General features: G+C 42.4%; 1 protein-coding gene across 7 annotated transcripts in view; it reads right to left on the reverse strand.

Moving 5' to 3' along the window:
- The window catches only part of phf21aa (PHD finger protein 21Aa), a 50,781-nt gene that overhangs the window by 24,386 nt on the left and 10,452 nt on the right, over positions 1–15,943 (reverse strand). For all 7 annotated transcript variants that reach the window (XM_017709567.2, XM_017709571.2, XM_017709570.2 and 4 more), the window contains exons 3-5: positions 15,331–15,423; positions 13,287–13,319; positions 13,085–13,150 (exon numbers count right to left, since the gene is read on the reverse strand). In XM_017709567.2, the coding sequence (XP_017565056.1) occupies positions 13,085–13,150; positions 13,287–13,319; positions 15,331–15,423 (192 nt within the window). The remainder of the gene's footprint in view (positions 1–13,084; positions 13,151–13,286; positions 13,320–15,330; positions 15,424–15,943) is intronic.

Genomic DNA, 15,943 nt, shown 5'->3' on the forward strand with positions numbered 1-15,943 from the left:
ATCCTCAAGCGGAAGGTGGATGAACGCAAAGTCTCAAGTATATCCACCAGCTTCGTGATGTAGTCATGAAGGAGTGGAAAAGCATTCCAGTGGCAACCTGTGAAGCTCTGGTAAACTACATGCCCAGGAGAGTTAAGGCAGTTGTGGAAAATAATGGTGGCCACACAAAATATTGACACTTCAGGAACTGTCTCTTAGGGGTGTACTCACTTTTGTTGCCAGTGGTTTAGACATTAATGGCTGTATATTGAGTTATTTTGAGGGAAGAATAAATTTACACTGTTATACAAGCTGCACACAGACTACTTTTCATTGTGTCAAAGTGTCATTGTGTCAGTGTTGTTGAAAAGACATACTTAAATATCTGCAGAAATGTGAGGGGTGTACTCACTTTTGTGATACACTGTATTACATAGAATCCATCTAAGTGTGTAAATATATATATATATATATATATATATATATATATATATATATATATATATCCTCTCCTTGGATCACCACCTTATCGTGGTGGAGGGATTTGCGTGCTTGAATGATCTTAGGAGCTATGTTGTCTGGAGCAAAAGCTCCTGGTAGGGTCTCCCATGGCAAACTGGTCCTAAGTGACAGGTCAGACAAAGTGTGATCCATAATAACCCCTATGAAGACAAAAAAACAGGACTTGTGTACCCTGCCCAGAACAAGGTTACCGGGGCCCCACCCTGGAGCCAGGCCTGGGGGAGGGGCTCGCCAGCGAGCGTCTGGTGGCCGGGCATTTACTCATGGTGCCCGGCCGGGCCCAGCCCGAAGGAGTTACATGAGTCCCCCCTCCCATCGACCCACCACCAATGGGAGGGGCAGTAGTAGGGGTTCGGTGCGTTGTGGATCGGGCAGTGTCCGAAGGCGTGGGCCTTGGCGTTCTGATCCTCGGATGCTGAAACTGGCTTTTGGAACTTGGAACGTTACCTCACTGGCGGGGAAGGAGCCTGAGTTGGTGCGCGAGGTTGAGAGATACCGGCTAGATATAGTCAGGCTCACCTCAACACACAGCTTGGGCTCTGGGTCCAATCTCCTTGAGAGGGGCTGGACTTTATTCTTTTCTGGAGTTGCCCATGGTGAGAGGCGGCGGGCAGGTGTGGGCTTTCTTATAGCCCCTCGACTCGGTGCCTGTATGTTGGGGTTTTCTCCGGTGGACGAGAGGGTAGCTTCCCTACGCCTTCGGGTTGGGGAACGGGTCCTGACTGTTGTCTGTGCTTATGCACCGAACAGCAGTTCAGAGTACCCAGCCTTCTTAGAGTCCTTGGGAAGGGTGCTTGAAAGTGCTCCTCCTGGAGACTCTATTGTCCTACTGGGGGACTTCAACGCTCACGTGGGCAATGACAGTGAGACCTGGAGGGGTGTGATTGGGAGGAATGGCCTCTCTGATCTGAACCCGAGTGGTGTTCAGTTTTTGGACTTCTGTGCAAACCACAGTTTGTCCATCACGAACACCATGTTTGGCACAAGGATGTCCATAAGTGCACATGGCACCAGGACACCCTAGGCCGCATTTCAATGATTGACTTTGTAGTCGTGTCATCGGACTTGCGGCCATGTGTTTTGGACACTCGGGTAAAGAGAGGAGCTGAGCTGTCAACTGATTTGGATCAGGTGGTGGGGGAAGATGCCGGTCAGACCAGGTAAGCCCAAACGCATAGTGAGGGTTTGCTGGGAACGTCTAGCAGAAGAACCTGTCAGATTGATCTTCAACTCACACCTCCGTCAGAACTTTGACCAGATATCGGGGGAGGTGGGGGACATTGACTCAGAATGGGCCATGTTCCGTTCCTCCATTGCTGAAGCGGCTGACTGTAGCTGTGGCCGTAAGGTAGTTGGTGCCTATCGGGGCGGTAATCCTCGAATCCGGTGGTGGACACCCCAGGTGAGAGATGCCGTCAAGCTGAAGAAGGAGTCCTACCGGGCATGGTTGGCCTGTGGGACACCAGAGGCAGCTGGCAGGTATCGACAGGCCAAGCGATCTGCGGCTTCAGTTGTTGCCAAGGCAAAAACCCGTGTAATGGAGGAGTTTGGTGAGGCCTTGGAAACTGACTTTAAGTCGGCTCCGAAAAGATTCTGGCAAACCGTCAGGCGACTCAGAAGGGGAAAGCAGTGTGCCACTAGCACTGTATATAGTGGAGATGGTGTGCTGCTGACCTCGACTGAAGACGTCATTGGGCGGTGGAAGGAATACTTTGAGGACCTTCTCAATCCCACCGACACGTTCTCCAGTGAGGAGGCTGAGTCTGGGGACATGGGAATAGGCTTGTCCATTACTGAGGCCGAAGTCGCTAAGGTAGTTAAGAAGCTCCTTGGTGGCAAGGCTCCAGGGGTGGATGAGATCCGCCCTGAGTTCCTCAAGGCTCTGGATGTTGTGGGGCTGTCTTGGCTGACACGCCTTTTCAACATTGCGTGGACATCGGGGGCGGTGCCACTGGATTGGCAGACTGGGGTGGTGGTGCCTCTTTTTAAAAAAGGGGACCGGAGGGTGTGTTCCAACTACAGGGGAATCACACTCCTCAGCCTCCCTGGCAAGGTCTATGCAGGGGTACTGGAGAAGAGAGTCCGGCTTATAGTCGAACCTCGGATCCAGGAGGAACAGTGCGGGTTCCGCCCTGGTCGTGGAACACTGGACCAACTCTTCACCCTCTCCAGGATTCTGGAGGGTTCATGGGAGTTTGCCCAACCAGTCCACATGTGCTTTGTGGATCTGGAGAAGGCATTCGACTGTGTTCCCCGGGGTATTCTGTGGGAGGTGCTTCGGGAGTACAGGGTACATGGCTCTTTGCTACGAGCCATTCAGGCCCTGTACAAACAAAGCTGGAGTTTGGTTCGCATAGTCAGGGCTGCCCTTTGTCACCGATTCTGTTCATAATTTTTATGGATAGAATTTCTAGGCGCAGTCAAGGGATGGAGGGTGTCCGGTTTGGTGACCTCAGGGTCACATCACTGCTGTTTGCAGATGATGTGGTCCTATTGGGGACATCAGGCCGCGAACTTCAGCTTTCGCTGGATCGGTTTGCAGCCGAGTGTGAAGCAGCTGGGATAAGAATCAGTACCTCTAAATCCGAGACCATGGTTCTCAGGCGGAAAAGGGTGGAGAGCCCTCTCTGGGTCGGGGATAGGCTCTTGCCTCAAGTGGAGGAGTTCAAGTATCTCGGGGTCTTGTTCACGAGTGATGGTACAAGGGAGCGGGAGATTGACAGGCGGATTGGTGCTGGGTCAGCAGTGATGCGGGCTCTTTACCGGTCTGTTGTGGTAAAGAAAGAGCTGAGCCATAAGGCAAGGCTCTCGATTTACCAGTCGATCTACGTTCCCACCCTCACCTATGGTCATGAGCTTTGGGTAATGACCGAAAGAATAAGATCGCGAATACAAGCGGCTGAAATGAGTTTCCTCCGCAGGGTGTCTGGACTCTCCCTTAGAGATAGGGTGAGAAGTTCAGTCATCCGGGAGGGACTCGGAGTAGAGCCGCTGCTTCTTCACGTCGAGAGGAGCCAGCTGAGGTGGTTCGGGCATCTGGTTAGGATGCCTCCTGGACGCCTCCCTCGGGAGGTGTCACAGGCGAGTCCACCTGGGAGGAGACCCCGGGGAAGACCCAGGACACGCTGGCGCGACTATATCGCCCAGCTGGCCTGGGAGCGCCTCGGAATCCCCCTTGGAGAGCTGGTGGAAGTGGCTGGGGAAAGGGAGGTCTGGGCTTCATTGCTTAGGATGCTGCCCCCGCGACCCGAACCCCGGACAAGCGGAAGATAATGGATGGATGGATGGATGGATGGATGGATATATATATATATATATATATATATATATATATTTTTTTTTTTTTTTTTTTTTTTTTTTTTTTTTTTAAATTCACCTCAGGTTATGCCAGCTAATTGAGGGGATTCTTGTGTGGAACTACTGGATATGTTTGTTTAACTTTTATTCCTCAATACAAAAAGAAAGAAAAAACTAAACAAAAAAAAAAAAAACAAGCGTTCCAAGGCACAGCAAATCTGTCACTGGTGAGGGTTCAGAACAATACCGTTATTTATGATATGAACATATCAAATTAATATATAACATGATATGAACATAGCTTACATAGCTTATTGGTTATTTGACATGCTAAACTCAGAAACCTGCAAGAATTCAAGTGTTTGTATTCTAAATATAGAAAAATGTATTCAGATGCTCTGTAAATGTTGTCTCTTGTCTTTGACTCTTGGGCTAATCCTCATGACCCACTGCTGAACTCGGTCACTGAGACAATGTTGGTCCTGCAGGCATTAGTGTAATCTACCGTAGCAAATTAAACCTGATTGTGAATGCGCTTGTGCGACTGTGTGAATGATTTACTATGGCACATTGTAAAGAATTTTATTATCGTCTTTGTGAGTAACTGTCTCGCATTCAAATCTTGACGCAGAGGACTTCCCTAAACAGACTCATACATGTACACACACACACACACACACACACACGTTTCACTCTCCCAAGTGATATATTGCTGTGAAAACTCACTGCAGCAGTCTATAACGGATGGTATAGGGTGTCCTGTTCCTGCTGAAGCACATATGTGTGTGTTTTCATACTTAGGAAAATGTGAGAGTGAGTGAGATTTTTTACCAGGCACAATGGGTTCAGCTGAACTAATGTAGCTCAGCTGTTTAACTGTCTTTCAGTTGCAACAACAGCAAAAAAAGTCAGGCCATAGATATATTGCCCACTAAGGACAGTCAACAAAATATTTTTTTTAGTTGACTAACAACCCACTGCAAAATAATGCTAATGAATGAATAAAACTCTATAAAAAAACACTGGACTACATAAATTAAAACTATTCTGCTACTTAAATTGAAGCTTTCGTTTTACCACACTGATAATATACTGTTTAAGCATAGCCAGCGTCATAACAATGCTTCACACACACACTTTTGTAATTGGCAGGGCTGCATCATATTCAACACTGTACTCATTAGCAGATTTAACATTGCATCTTCTTGGAATCATCTTTACAAGTTTCAAAGTGCACCCACTTTTTGAGGATTTCATATCCACTAATTCTAAATCTTGCTTATCTCCGCATATGCGTCCGCCTCCTCGCTCCCCGTTACAGAAAGATCAGCCTCAGGACACAGCGAGTATGCGAGATACTGGTTTGTGGCTGTTCCATTGGGATGAAACTCCGGCTGTTTCCACGTAGCCCAAATTACCCACGTCCCAACACCGCCATGCCTCGAGTGGGCTTTGAGAATGGCTGAGTGGGTTCTGTGTCTGTCTGTTCCTCCAGGTTGGAGCAGTGGTCCCCAGCCCGAGTTCCTGATTCCGTGGCCACACCCAGTGGCAAGCCTGATCCCGTGGCACGCACCCTGCGGCATTCCTGATCCCGTGTCACAATTGACCCCTCCCAGTCCAGTACGTGTTTGTGTTTAGTCCACGTGCATCTTTGTTTTGGTATCCGTAGTCCTGCCCCTTGTTTTGTAACTCCACCCCTGATTGTTTTCACCTGTCCCTCGTCTTCCCAGTGTTGTATTTGTGCCCTGTGTTTGCCCTTTCTTTTCGCTGGTCTTTGTTTGCTTTGTTTGATGTATGTTGGTTGTGTTGGTGTTATCTGCTGTATTGTTTGAACCCGCTTATTTCTTATTGTTTGTCTGTCATGTCTGCCCCCCATTCAATCCGTGTTGGCTCTATGACCCTGGACTGTCTCGACCCTGATTTTGGATTTGCCCTTAATAAACCTCGCTTATCTCCGCACATGCGTCCGCCTCCTCGCTCCCCGTTAATGTGTGTGTGTGTGTGTGTGTGTGTGTGTGTGTGTGTATGTATGTATAAAAAAAATGTATGTATGTATCTAAAAAAAATAAAGGGAACACTCCTAGATCTAAATGAATGAAATATTCTCATTGAATACTTTGTTCTGTACAAAATTGAATGTGCTGACAACAAAATCACACAAAAATCATCAATGGAAATCAAATTTATTAACCAATGGAGGCCTGGATTTGGAGTCACACACAAAATTAAAGTGGAAAAACACATTACAGGCTGATCCAACTTTGATGTAATGTCCTTAAAATAAGTAAAAATGAGGCTCAGTATTGTGTGTGGCCTCCACGTGCCTGTATGACCTCCCTACAACGCCTGGGCAACTCCTGCTAAGGTGGTGGATGGTCTCCTGAGGAATCTCCTCCCAGACGTGGACTAAAGCATCCGCCAACTCCTGGACAGTCTGTGGTGTAACGTGGCGTTGGTGAATGGAGCGAGACAATGTCCCAGATGTGCTCAATCGGATTCAGGTCTGGGGAACGGGCGGGCCAGTCCATAGCTTCAATGCCTTCATCTTGCAGGAACTGCTGACACACTCCAGCCACATAAGGTCTAGCAGAGTCCTGCATTAGGATGAACCCAGGGCCAACCGCACCAGCATATGGTCTCACAAGGGGTCTAAGGATCTCATCTCGGTACCTAATGGCAGTCAGGCTACCTCTGGCGAGCACATGGAGGGCTGTGCGGCCCTCCAAAGAAATGCCACCCCACACCATTACTGACCCACTGCCAAACTGGTCATGCTGAAGGATGTTGCAGGCAGCAGATCGCTCTCCACGGCGTCTCCAGACTCTGTCACGTCTGTCACATGTGCTCAGTGTGAACCTGCTTTCATCTGTGAAGAGCACAGGGTGCTAGTGGTGAATTTGCCAATCCTGGTGTTCTCTGGCAAATGCCAAGCGTCCTGCACGGTGTTGGGCTGTGAGCACATCCCCCATCTGTGGACGTTGGGCCCTCATACCATCCTCATGGAGTCGGTTTCTAACCATTTGTGCAGACACATGCACATTTGTGGCCTGCTGGAGGTCATTTTGCAGGGCTCCTCCTGTTTCTCCTTGCACAAAGGTGGAGGTAGTGGTCCTGCTGCTGGGTTGTTGCCCTCCTACGGCCACCTCCACATCTCCTGGTGTACTGGCCTGTCTCCTGGTAGCGCCTCCAGCCTCTGTATACTACCCTGACAAACATAGCAAACCTTCTTGCCACAGCTTGCATTGATGTGCCGTCCTGGATGAGCTGCACTACCTGAGCCACTTGTGTGGGTTGTAGAGTCCGTCTCATGCTACCACGAGTGTGAAAGCACCACCAACATTCAAAAGTGACCAAAACATCAGCTAGAAAGCATAGGTGCTGAGAAGTGGTCTGTGGTCCCCACCTGCAGAACCACTCCTTAATTGAGTGTGTCTTGCTAACTGCCAATAATTTCCACCTGGTGTCTATTCCATTTGCACAACAGCATGTGAAATTCATTGTCAATCACTGTTGCTTCCAAAGTGGACAGTTTGATTTCACAGAAGTTTGATTTACATGGAGTTATATTGTGTTGTTTAAGTGTTTATATATATATATAATATATATATATATATATATATATATATATATATATATATATATATATATCCAGGGAGCACAGTTAATATTTTTCAGCACATTTTAGTGCATACATTACACTTATTTGCAGAGTACTAGAAAAAAAAGCACAACATAAAATTTGGCCTGTATAGAAGTTCTGTTAAATATGTTAAATTCAACAAATAAACAATATTTATGCATTAAAATGTTCTAAAGTATTTTCTCTATAGATTAATTCCTTTTTTACTTAGAAAATCAAAACATACTTCGACTTTGGGTGCCTAAACTTTTGCATACAACAGTACATGTATTTTTGAACAATGACTTGATATGTTACAGTTTGAATAATGGCATAATTGGCACCTTGTAACCTTCATGTGTATATATTTGTGTGCGCGCATGTCCACCTAGATTACTGTGCAAAAATTTCAACACCCTATCACTTATTCAATATCCATTCGAAACAGCCTGTGCATCAAAAAGGCTAAAAGAGATATTTCTGATAAGATTAGATAAGACAATCCATTTACAGTAGGAAGGGGAATGCCAAAGGAAAATATGTGGAAGCAAGTTTCCAGACAAGTTCAAATAATTATTCAAAGATATATAGCAAATGGAACTTGTAACAATGTAACAAAACCTAGTAGACCACCACAAATCACCAGCAGACAAAACAGTACTTAAAGCTTTTATCTTTGAGAGACAAGAGAAAATCCAGAAAATACAAAAAAAATTTAACTGTATTTAGTTGTTGAGGTTTTTTGTCTAAATTTTAAAATGTACTAAAAATGATTAACTTGCACTTTGATGAATGAGAGGGTGGGCTCTGACACTGCTCAGCAGAGTATGCACTTGAACATAAATGTATTTATGTGACTGTCTATGTGAGGGCTTTACATTAAACTTCTTCAGGCACGTACATAAGTACTGACTGGTCTAGAAAGTCAATTTTTCACCCTCAGCTGAAGACATGGCTTATTTTTCCATTCTTTCTTTGTCCTCAATTTCTTGCTTTTTCATCTGATCTCAGGACACTGCAGGGAAGCAACCTGCATGTGTGTGTACACACACACACAGATTATCCAGAGTGTGAGGATTTCTCTGGTTGATGTCAGTCTCTCTGTGCTGGAATTTAACCAACTCTGAGCCTCCATTAAAATTCCACTCACATTGCCTGCTGCCTCACACACACACACACACCCCATCTCTCTCTCTCTCTCTGCACAAGTGCAGGACATTCACAAGGAACAGTACGGAAGTGCTGATCTGGCTGCTACAGCCTGATACAGAACCCTTTCTCATTCTTTTCAATTAATAAGCCCATATATACACTCACACACACACACACACACACACACACAAACACACACCCCTCAGAGGACAGGGTGTGTGTCCATTCACACAAAACTCTTGAATAGTTGCTTGATTTTAGGATTCACACATTTTGTTCGCTATTGAAGGACATTCAGTAAGATCCACAATGCACATAATTTTTTCTTGGCATTATATCCAGGCCAGTGCATTTTACAAAACAGGCTGTCCAGGAGGCACAAGGTATGTGTGGTTATGGCTCTGCTCCCAAAGCCTGTACAAAGGGGACAGATGCTGCACAATGCACAGCCCAATACCTAAAACACAACTGAAGCGCTCAAAGAGGTGGCATCTCATTGTGCTGCCTACAAATCAAACAGGCCAAGCTATAACATAGAAAGATCTAGTAAGAGAGAGAAAGGAAAAATTAAGGGTCACAGTTTTTTTTCATACTAGATGAAAGTATTTTGTACTTTCAACACATCATTGCATTTTCCAAACATTTCTGCCTCTAGTTACCTCCATCTCCAACACAAAAAACTTGCACACTTGTATATTTTTTAAATTATGTAATTAAAAGGGTGAAGTTACAACATTTTTGATCCACAGGCCACTCTCCAGCACACAATGAAGTCCTTTACCAGCTGACCTCAGCTTAGGATCAAGATTGCAAGGTCAATGTGATTTTGAAAGAGGGCTTATTATTGGGATATGAATAGCAGTAGTTTCAGTCACAAAGACTGCTCAACTGACTAGTGTTTCAATAGGAATAGTGACATCTGCATTTAGATCAATACATACCTGAATGCACAACCCTTAGCATTTAGCTGGCATGGTTCACATGTCCCTTTAGACGAAAGGATCACTGTAAATTAATACAAAGTTACTCTAACTGATCACCTTTATACTATGAGGAAATATGTGTATCCTGATGGGAGTAATTTCTTTCACTCCTAACACTCTTTTACCCCTTCATTAAGATTCCAAAGACTTGCAGAATCTATGCAAAAGCACACTGAAGCTGATCTGGTGGCTCATTGTGACCCACACTTTACAGAGATGCTTTATGTTAATCTTACCTTTGTCACATGTCTGTAAATCTCAACTACTGCTGAAATGTGTAACATTGAGAATAATTGATAAGCAGTGTAATATCACACAACAGCCAAACTACTGCCAAATTGCCAGTGTGGACTAAAAATCAAAGGCTAAGTGTCTTAAACAAGGACTACCTGCACATACACACATCCATGCAGAAGCAAACACAACTGGAGAAAAAGTCATCTGACCTGCTGTGCGCTGTGTCTCTCTCTCTCTCTCTCTCTCACACTCACACACACACACACACACACACACACACACACACACACACACACACACACACACACACCTGACTGGTTGTGAGAAAGAGAGTTATTTGCTCCACCTGTTGCTAAGAAACAGCCTTCAACTTCATTCTCTGTCTCTATCTCACTCACTCAGTCTTCTAATAAAAACAATTTTTGTTTTGATGTACTCCATGTGTGGCACAACCGTGTTTACAAAAAATGAAAATGAAGACCAAATGTGAAAACCAGGAAAAATAACAAATCCCAAAATGACAAAATGCTAAAAAAACAAAACCACAACATTCTGGCACCTCACACACAGTGCTGTAGAAAAGTCTTAGTAAGCTACGAAAACTGTTCAAAATGTTTATTTTGGCAGTAACCGTTTCTCTTACAAACACTTAATCAAATAGAACAAGTCTAACTTAATATAAATATAGTTAAACAATTGAATTCTGACAGCCACTACATGAATTTATTCATTTCCATCCCCAGCACACCTGATTCAATTTAATGAATGTCTGCTTAGCTGAAGCAGCTATTGTACTGGACCGGCTTCCTCTGGGACAGGTTTGGAAATAGGTTCACTTACACACTCACACACATAAAATCACAATGTGTTGTTTGTTTCTTTTTTCTATTTATTCTAATGTTAGTGTTTCTTGAACAAATGGATGATTACTGCCCAGATTGAATGACTTTATATATTTATGCAGAGGCCTTTTGCATGGTACTGTTTTCATGTAGGACAATTTACAAACCAAGCATTCATTTTGAAGGTACTTGAAACTAATGTTTCTGTTAAAGAAAAGCAAGATCAGCAAGTGCTACCGAGACAAATCAATCTCCAGAGCCAATGAGCTTTTACCAGTACAATACATGTTGGCATATTAGGATTACTGGTAAAATGCAGGAGCACAGTATGGTTATTGAAGCTTAGAGCCTGCTTTGTAGAGTTTCTGCTGAGTCTGTATTTATATTTGTTATTATTATTATTATGTTTTTTTTAGCTGCATCACACTCACTCACTGCTGCATGTGTAAATGAAGTAAAACTAGGAGTCAAATTTTAAATAACAGTACAGAACGTTCATGCTTATAATTTGGAAACAAACCAATGTATTCTACTTATCAATTTCATTGTTGTTACTAATAATTATTGATAAATCAATACATGCACAAATCTTAGTACATATCTGGACTAGGAATGGTACAGTTATTGGTTTTGATATCATGGTACACAAACCAATGTTTATTAAACCTTTTCAAAATTTTATAATAATGCCAATAAAACATATACAACTACCACCTTTAAAAAAAAGAAGCATGCAATAAGGTATATTTATAATCTGGGGTGCTTTTCCCTTCACGAGTTCATGACTTACCACACTTTTCTAGCGACTGCTACAAATAAAATACTACCAATGAATAAGACAACTGAAGGTATTGTGCCAAAATCTGACACTGTATGTAGCAAAACTACTACAAGCCCATATCAGCTATAATCATAATCAGCTAGTGGGTGCTATAGTCTCAAATTCAACACAGAACGGAGAAAAGCATAAATTAAAGAAGAAAAAAAGCTGCATGCCCAGCAGAGTCACAACCTCAATTACCTCTCCCTCTCTGAACGAGAGCCTAGCAGTCCTTAGCACCAATAATTGTTGACGTTTTAAAGAGCTCTCAGCATGAGTGAACAGAGAGTGGGGTGAGGGAGGAAGGGAGATGGGAAACAGAGAGGGAGAGAGAGGGAGAGAGAAGGAGAGAGAGAGAGAGAAAATGGGAAGACCAAGAGCGATCAATAAGTGGCAGGTGGAAAGTCTTTTCTTGAGATTTCACACTGTGTGACTATACAGCTTGTCAGGCACACTGTAAAATGCCTGCTCTCTTTCTCTTTCTCCTGCTTGCTTGACTACTAGCTTTCTTTTCACTCTCCTGCTCAAAATGGCCTGCTGCTTTATTATAAGGAAACACTGTAACTGCTAGGCTTGCTTATCATACTGTGACAGCAGCATGTCATGTTTATCAACCTAAGAGTGAAAGTGCCAATCTAGAATCAGCTTTTAGCTTACAGATACTTCATGGTTGAAAGAAAGTTCTTTCAGGAGATGGTTAAGAATATGCTGCCTGATGCCTGAGACACTGTTTTACCATAGTTTTGAGATAAGGTTTTGTCCTAAAACATTGTAAATATATTCATTCAGGCCCTGCGATGGACTGGCGACCTTGTCCAGGGTGTATCCTGCCTTCCTCCCGATGACTGCTGGGATAGGCTCTAGCACCAACCCAAAAGGTGTTTTGCACTGTTGTCATTACACTGTTATTCATAACAGCTCTGTAAGATATTCAGTGTCCAGGTTTTCAATTTAAGGAGTTAAATGTATGTATTTATTTAACGTGCTCCCTGTTAAAAGAACAATAGATTCATTCTGGGGCAGCTACAGTACTGCTTCTACAATTCTTAATCATAGCTTTACAACAGCTGTTTGCTGCTACTGCAGCAAATTAGCACACAAATAAGCAAGTAATCCAAATACTTGCTTATTTGCATGCTATGGGGGGTTGGGGTCTCCCTGATATCATTGATCCTCTGGTGAACTGCATCTGTAGGTTACTAGTTTGTAAAGCTAGTAATACTCCCCTAGTACATAACAAATTCCTGTGTATTGATTTAACACCTGTAACACTATGTCAGTGTTAACACTAGTGATCTTGCCATCCCATTTATTTGTTTAAAAAGCAGTATGTTGATCCTAAATATAACAGCAAATGAGAAAAACAATTGTTATACAGTTATACAATCTGGAACAATTATACTGTAAATTATAATTTTGCTTTTACTCAGGAAATTAGTATGAGCAGTACAGTAAGTTCTACTTAAGAAGCAGACTTGCTTGAGAACTGTTTGCAGATGTTTTCCTCTGTGTCACTGTAAATAAAGAGCGTCCACTGGAAAACTGAAAACCAGGTCAATATCCAAAGCAAGAGAGGTTAAGTGTCTTTCTTTCTGTCCTTTCTCTCTCTCTAATCCAGCTGTCTTTCTCTTACCTGCCGCTCACTCAGTGCTGTGATCTTGGCCTGGAGGTCATGCAGCTGCAGTTTCAACTCCGCATTCTACACAGAAGACATACACACAGACTGCATTGCTGACATGCTCTTGAAAAAGCCTGTATAAAACTCTGTGGAGTTCTTTACATCTTTTTTTAGCTAAATGACTAGAGATGGTATTTGTTATTTATATGGTCCTTACCTGTGGATCTTGCTTCATCTGAGCAACCAGCTTCTGCAGAAAGAATGAGAGAAAAACAAAGACTAAGTGTGTGTGTGTGTGTTTGCATGTGTATATATGTGTGTGTGTGTGAGAGAGAGCGGGGAAGAGAGTCTAAAAACAAAGCATGCAGACCAAACTGAACATTTTACACATAGATTTGGTTAGCCAAGCAGTGAGCAGTACTGGGTGTTCACTCAGTGACCCCATGAGGCAGATAGTGATACTGCAGGCAAAAGGAAACCCATGTCACTTTTACTCACTCAGCAGGGCAGAAAAATATCTATTTTTTAAAGAAGCAGTTCTTGCCCTCACTGACTGATTACTCATCCTCATGAAAATAGAGTAAAAAAGCCCTTCCAGAGTGTTTTCCAAAAGCTCTAGTTTTAGTAGCCTAAAATGCTGTTTCTGTATGGACAGGCCAAAACGCAGAGAAAAATCTTTTTCAAAATGATCTGTGTTTGTATTGTCAGGTTCTGAGATTCATGGATGTTTTACACACAAAATGGACACTAGTGAAAAATAGCATTATCTAGTAGTTTAATCTCAATCGTAAAATTAACAAATTAATCTGCGTACCAGTGTCCATTCTATTTGTTCACAAGGAAAATACAAAATTGGTGAGTGCGATTAATATTCCCTTTTTACTCTTACACAAGTTATTTTTGACAGGAATCTTTTTGCCCATATCCTTGTGTTGAATATTACTATTGCTATTTCTGACACTGGTTAGACTCAGGGATCGACATTACCCACATTTCGACCAATCACCATTTTTTTCCCTTGACAAACCATGAGGCCAGTTGAATTTCTAAATTTTCATACTTTCACTTTTTTTTAAAAAAATAAGAAATAAGCAAGATTCAGGGCCTGTTGGTTAGACATGGAATAAGACTATATTCATCATAAGTATTGTTAATCTTACTTTTGCAATAGTTAATCTGAGAGCAACCAACAACTTATTTCTAGATCTCATAGCATTTCTTTGTAGCTTGCTGTAATAGCTAGTTTATTAAAATATGGTTTTACCACCAGTCAAAGTGCTAACAATAAAAGAGATAACAAAAAAAAATAAATAAATATATTTATGATATAAGAAAGAATTCATATGGCTAGAGTATAACTTTGAGAACAATGTACTGTGCCCTCAAAGCAGGTCAGCTTCTACCACTGGTAGACACAAGAGTTACTAATTTAGAAAACCTAATACAAATGCTGTTATAACTCTGATACGCACACACATACATATATGACTTCAGCCCTATCCGGAGTGAATTTGTTGAACAGTCACTTGTTAGAACCTGGGCCATTCCTCAAAAAGAACAGACTCACCACCATACTAAACAGCTGAAAAACAGACACTTCGGTTGAAGGCCTCTTTTGGCTTTCTCTGAACTTAATCCTATCCAGATGAGGAAAGAATAAAATATGACTCATATGACTAATATGACTGTTACTTTTCCTTTCTTTGCTTAGAGATCCCAACTGGTACTCAGGGCCTGTGTTTTTCACATAGACCTTAGCTGTAAGCAATTTCTAAAAGAACCCAAGTATGAAAGGGTTTTATGAAGTCACTGTTTTAATATTAGAAATTGAGTTATATGGCCTAGAGGTTGCTGTTTCTGTAGTTCAAATGCCTACCTCTTCTTGCTAGGTAGCTCTCTCCTGCATTGTAAAGGCATACGGGCTGGCATGCTTGTATTCTTTCAAAGTCTTTAAGGCACTGTAAGGTTCTTCATGTTTTGAAAAGTCACACTGATAATGCATAGCTTTCACATTATTTCCTAACATTTAATTAAGTTAATTAATGATGAGTACTATGGATAATGGCTGACTATAATTTTATCACATATTGCTGCTTTTTTTATTTATTATGTACAACATGCACAGGCAGCTCTGAAGAAGGAAGCTATAGACAGGCTTTTTTTTTTTTTTTTTTTTACAGGTTCCTTCTATAAAACTAGCACCTAAATGCCATAGTATAGTCTCATGAAAAAAATCAAAACTGACTGTGTCTAAGAGTTACCTGATGGATCTGTATCTCCACTTTGAGAGCCTCCTGTAGACTCTGCAGCTCCATCATCAAGCCTTTTTGCCCAAATCCCACACCTCCCTCAGCCTAGGGGGAGAGAGAAGAAAAGAGACAGAGACATGTTGGAGGGACAGAAAGTGGGAGCAGGAGAGAGAGATTAAATGATATTGTTTATTTTACTGACTAACAATGCTTAATGAAGGTTCTTCTCTAAGGATTAGAGATTAATGTTGTCTGCAAACAATGCATGTTTGTACACATGAATTCAGTAGGGGATGACTACTTCTGTGTACTGAATCACTCAAAACTGCTTACATCAAATCCTGCCCGGACCAGTGATCCAACTCAACAGCTCTCTGTCTCTGTGACCTGTGTGTGTGTGTGTGTGTGTGTGCGTGCATGTACATAATTTCCACATCTCAACCTTTTTTCCCCAGTTACTTTGTGTGTGAAAAACTAAAAATATCTTTGTGCAAGTAAGACGTGTATGTGAGAGTCTATCCCCAGTCTAGGGGAAAAAATAAATAAATAAAGAGAACAGACAGGGTAACACTGAGAAAAGAAATGTGAAACAAACTATAATAATAAATACCTCTAAAAGAAAATT

This window comes from Pygocentrus nattereri, chromosome 25 (assembly GCF_015220715.1).
Source record: "Pygocentrus nattereri isolate fPygNat1 chromosome 25, fPygNat1.pri, whole genome shotgun sequence".
NCBI lineage: Eukaryota > Metazoa > Chordata > Actinopteri > Characiformes > Serrasalmidae > Pygocentrus > Pygocentrus nattereri.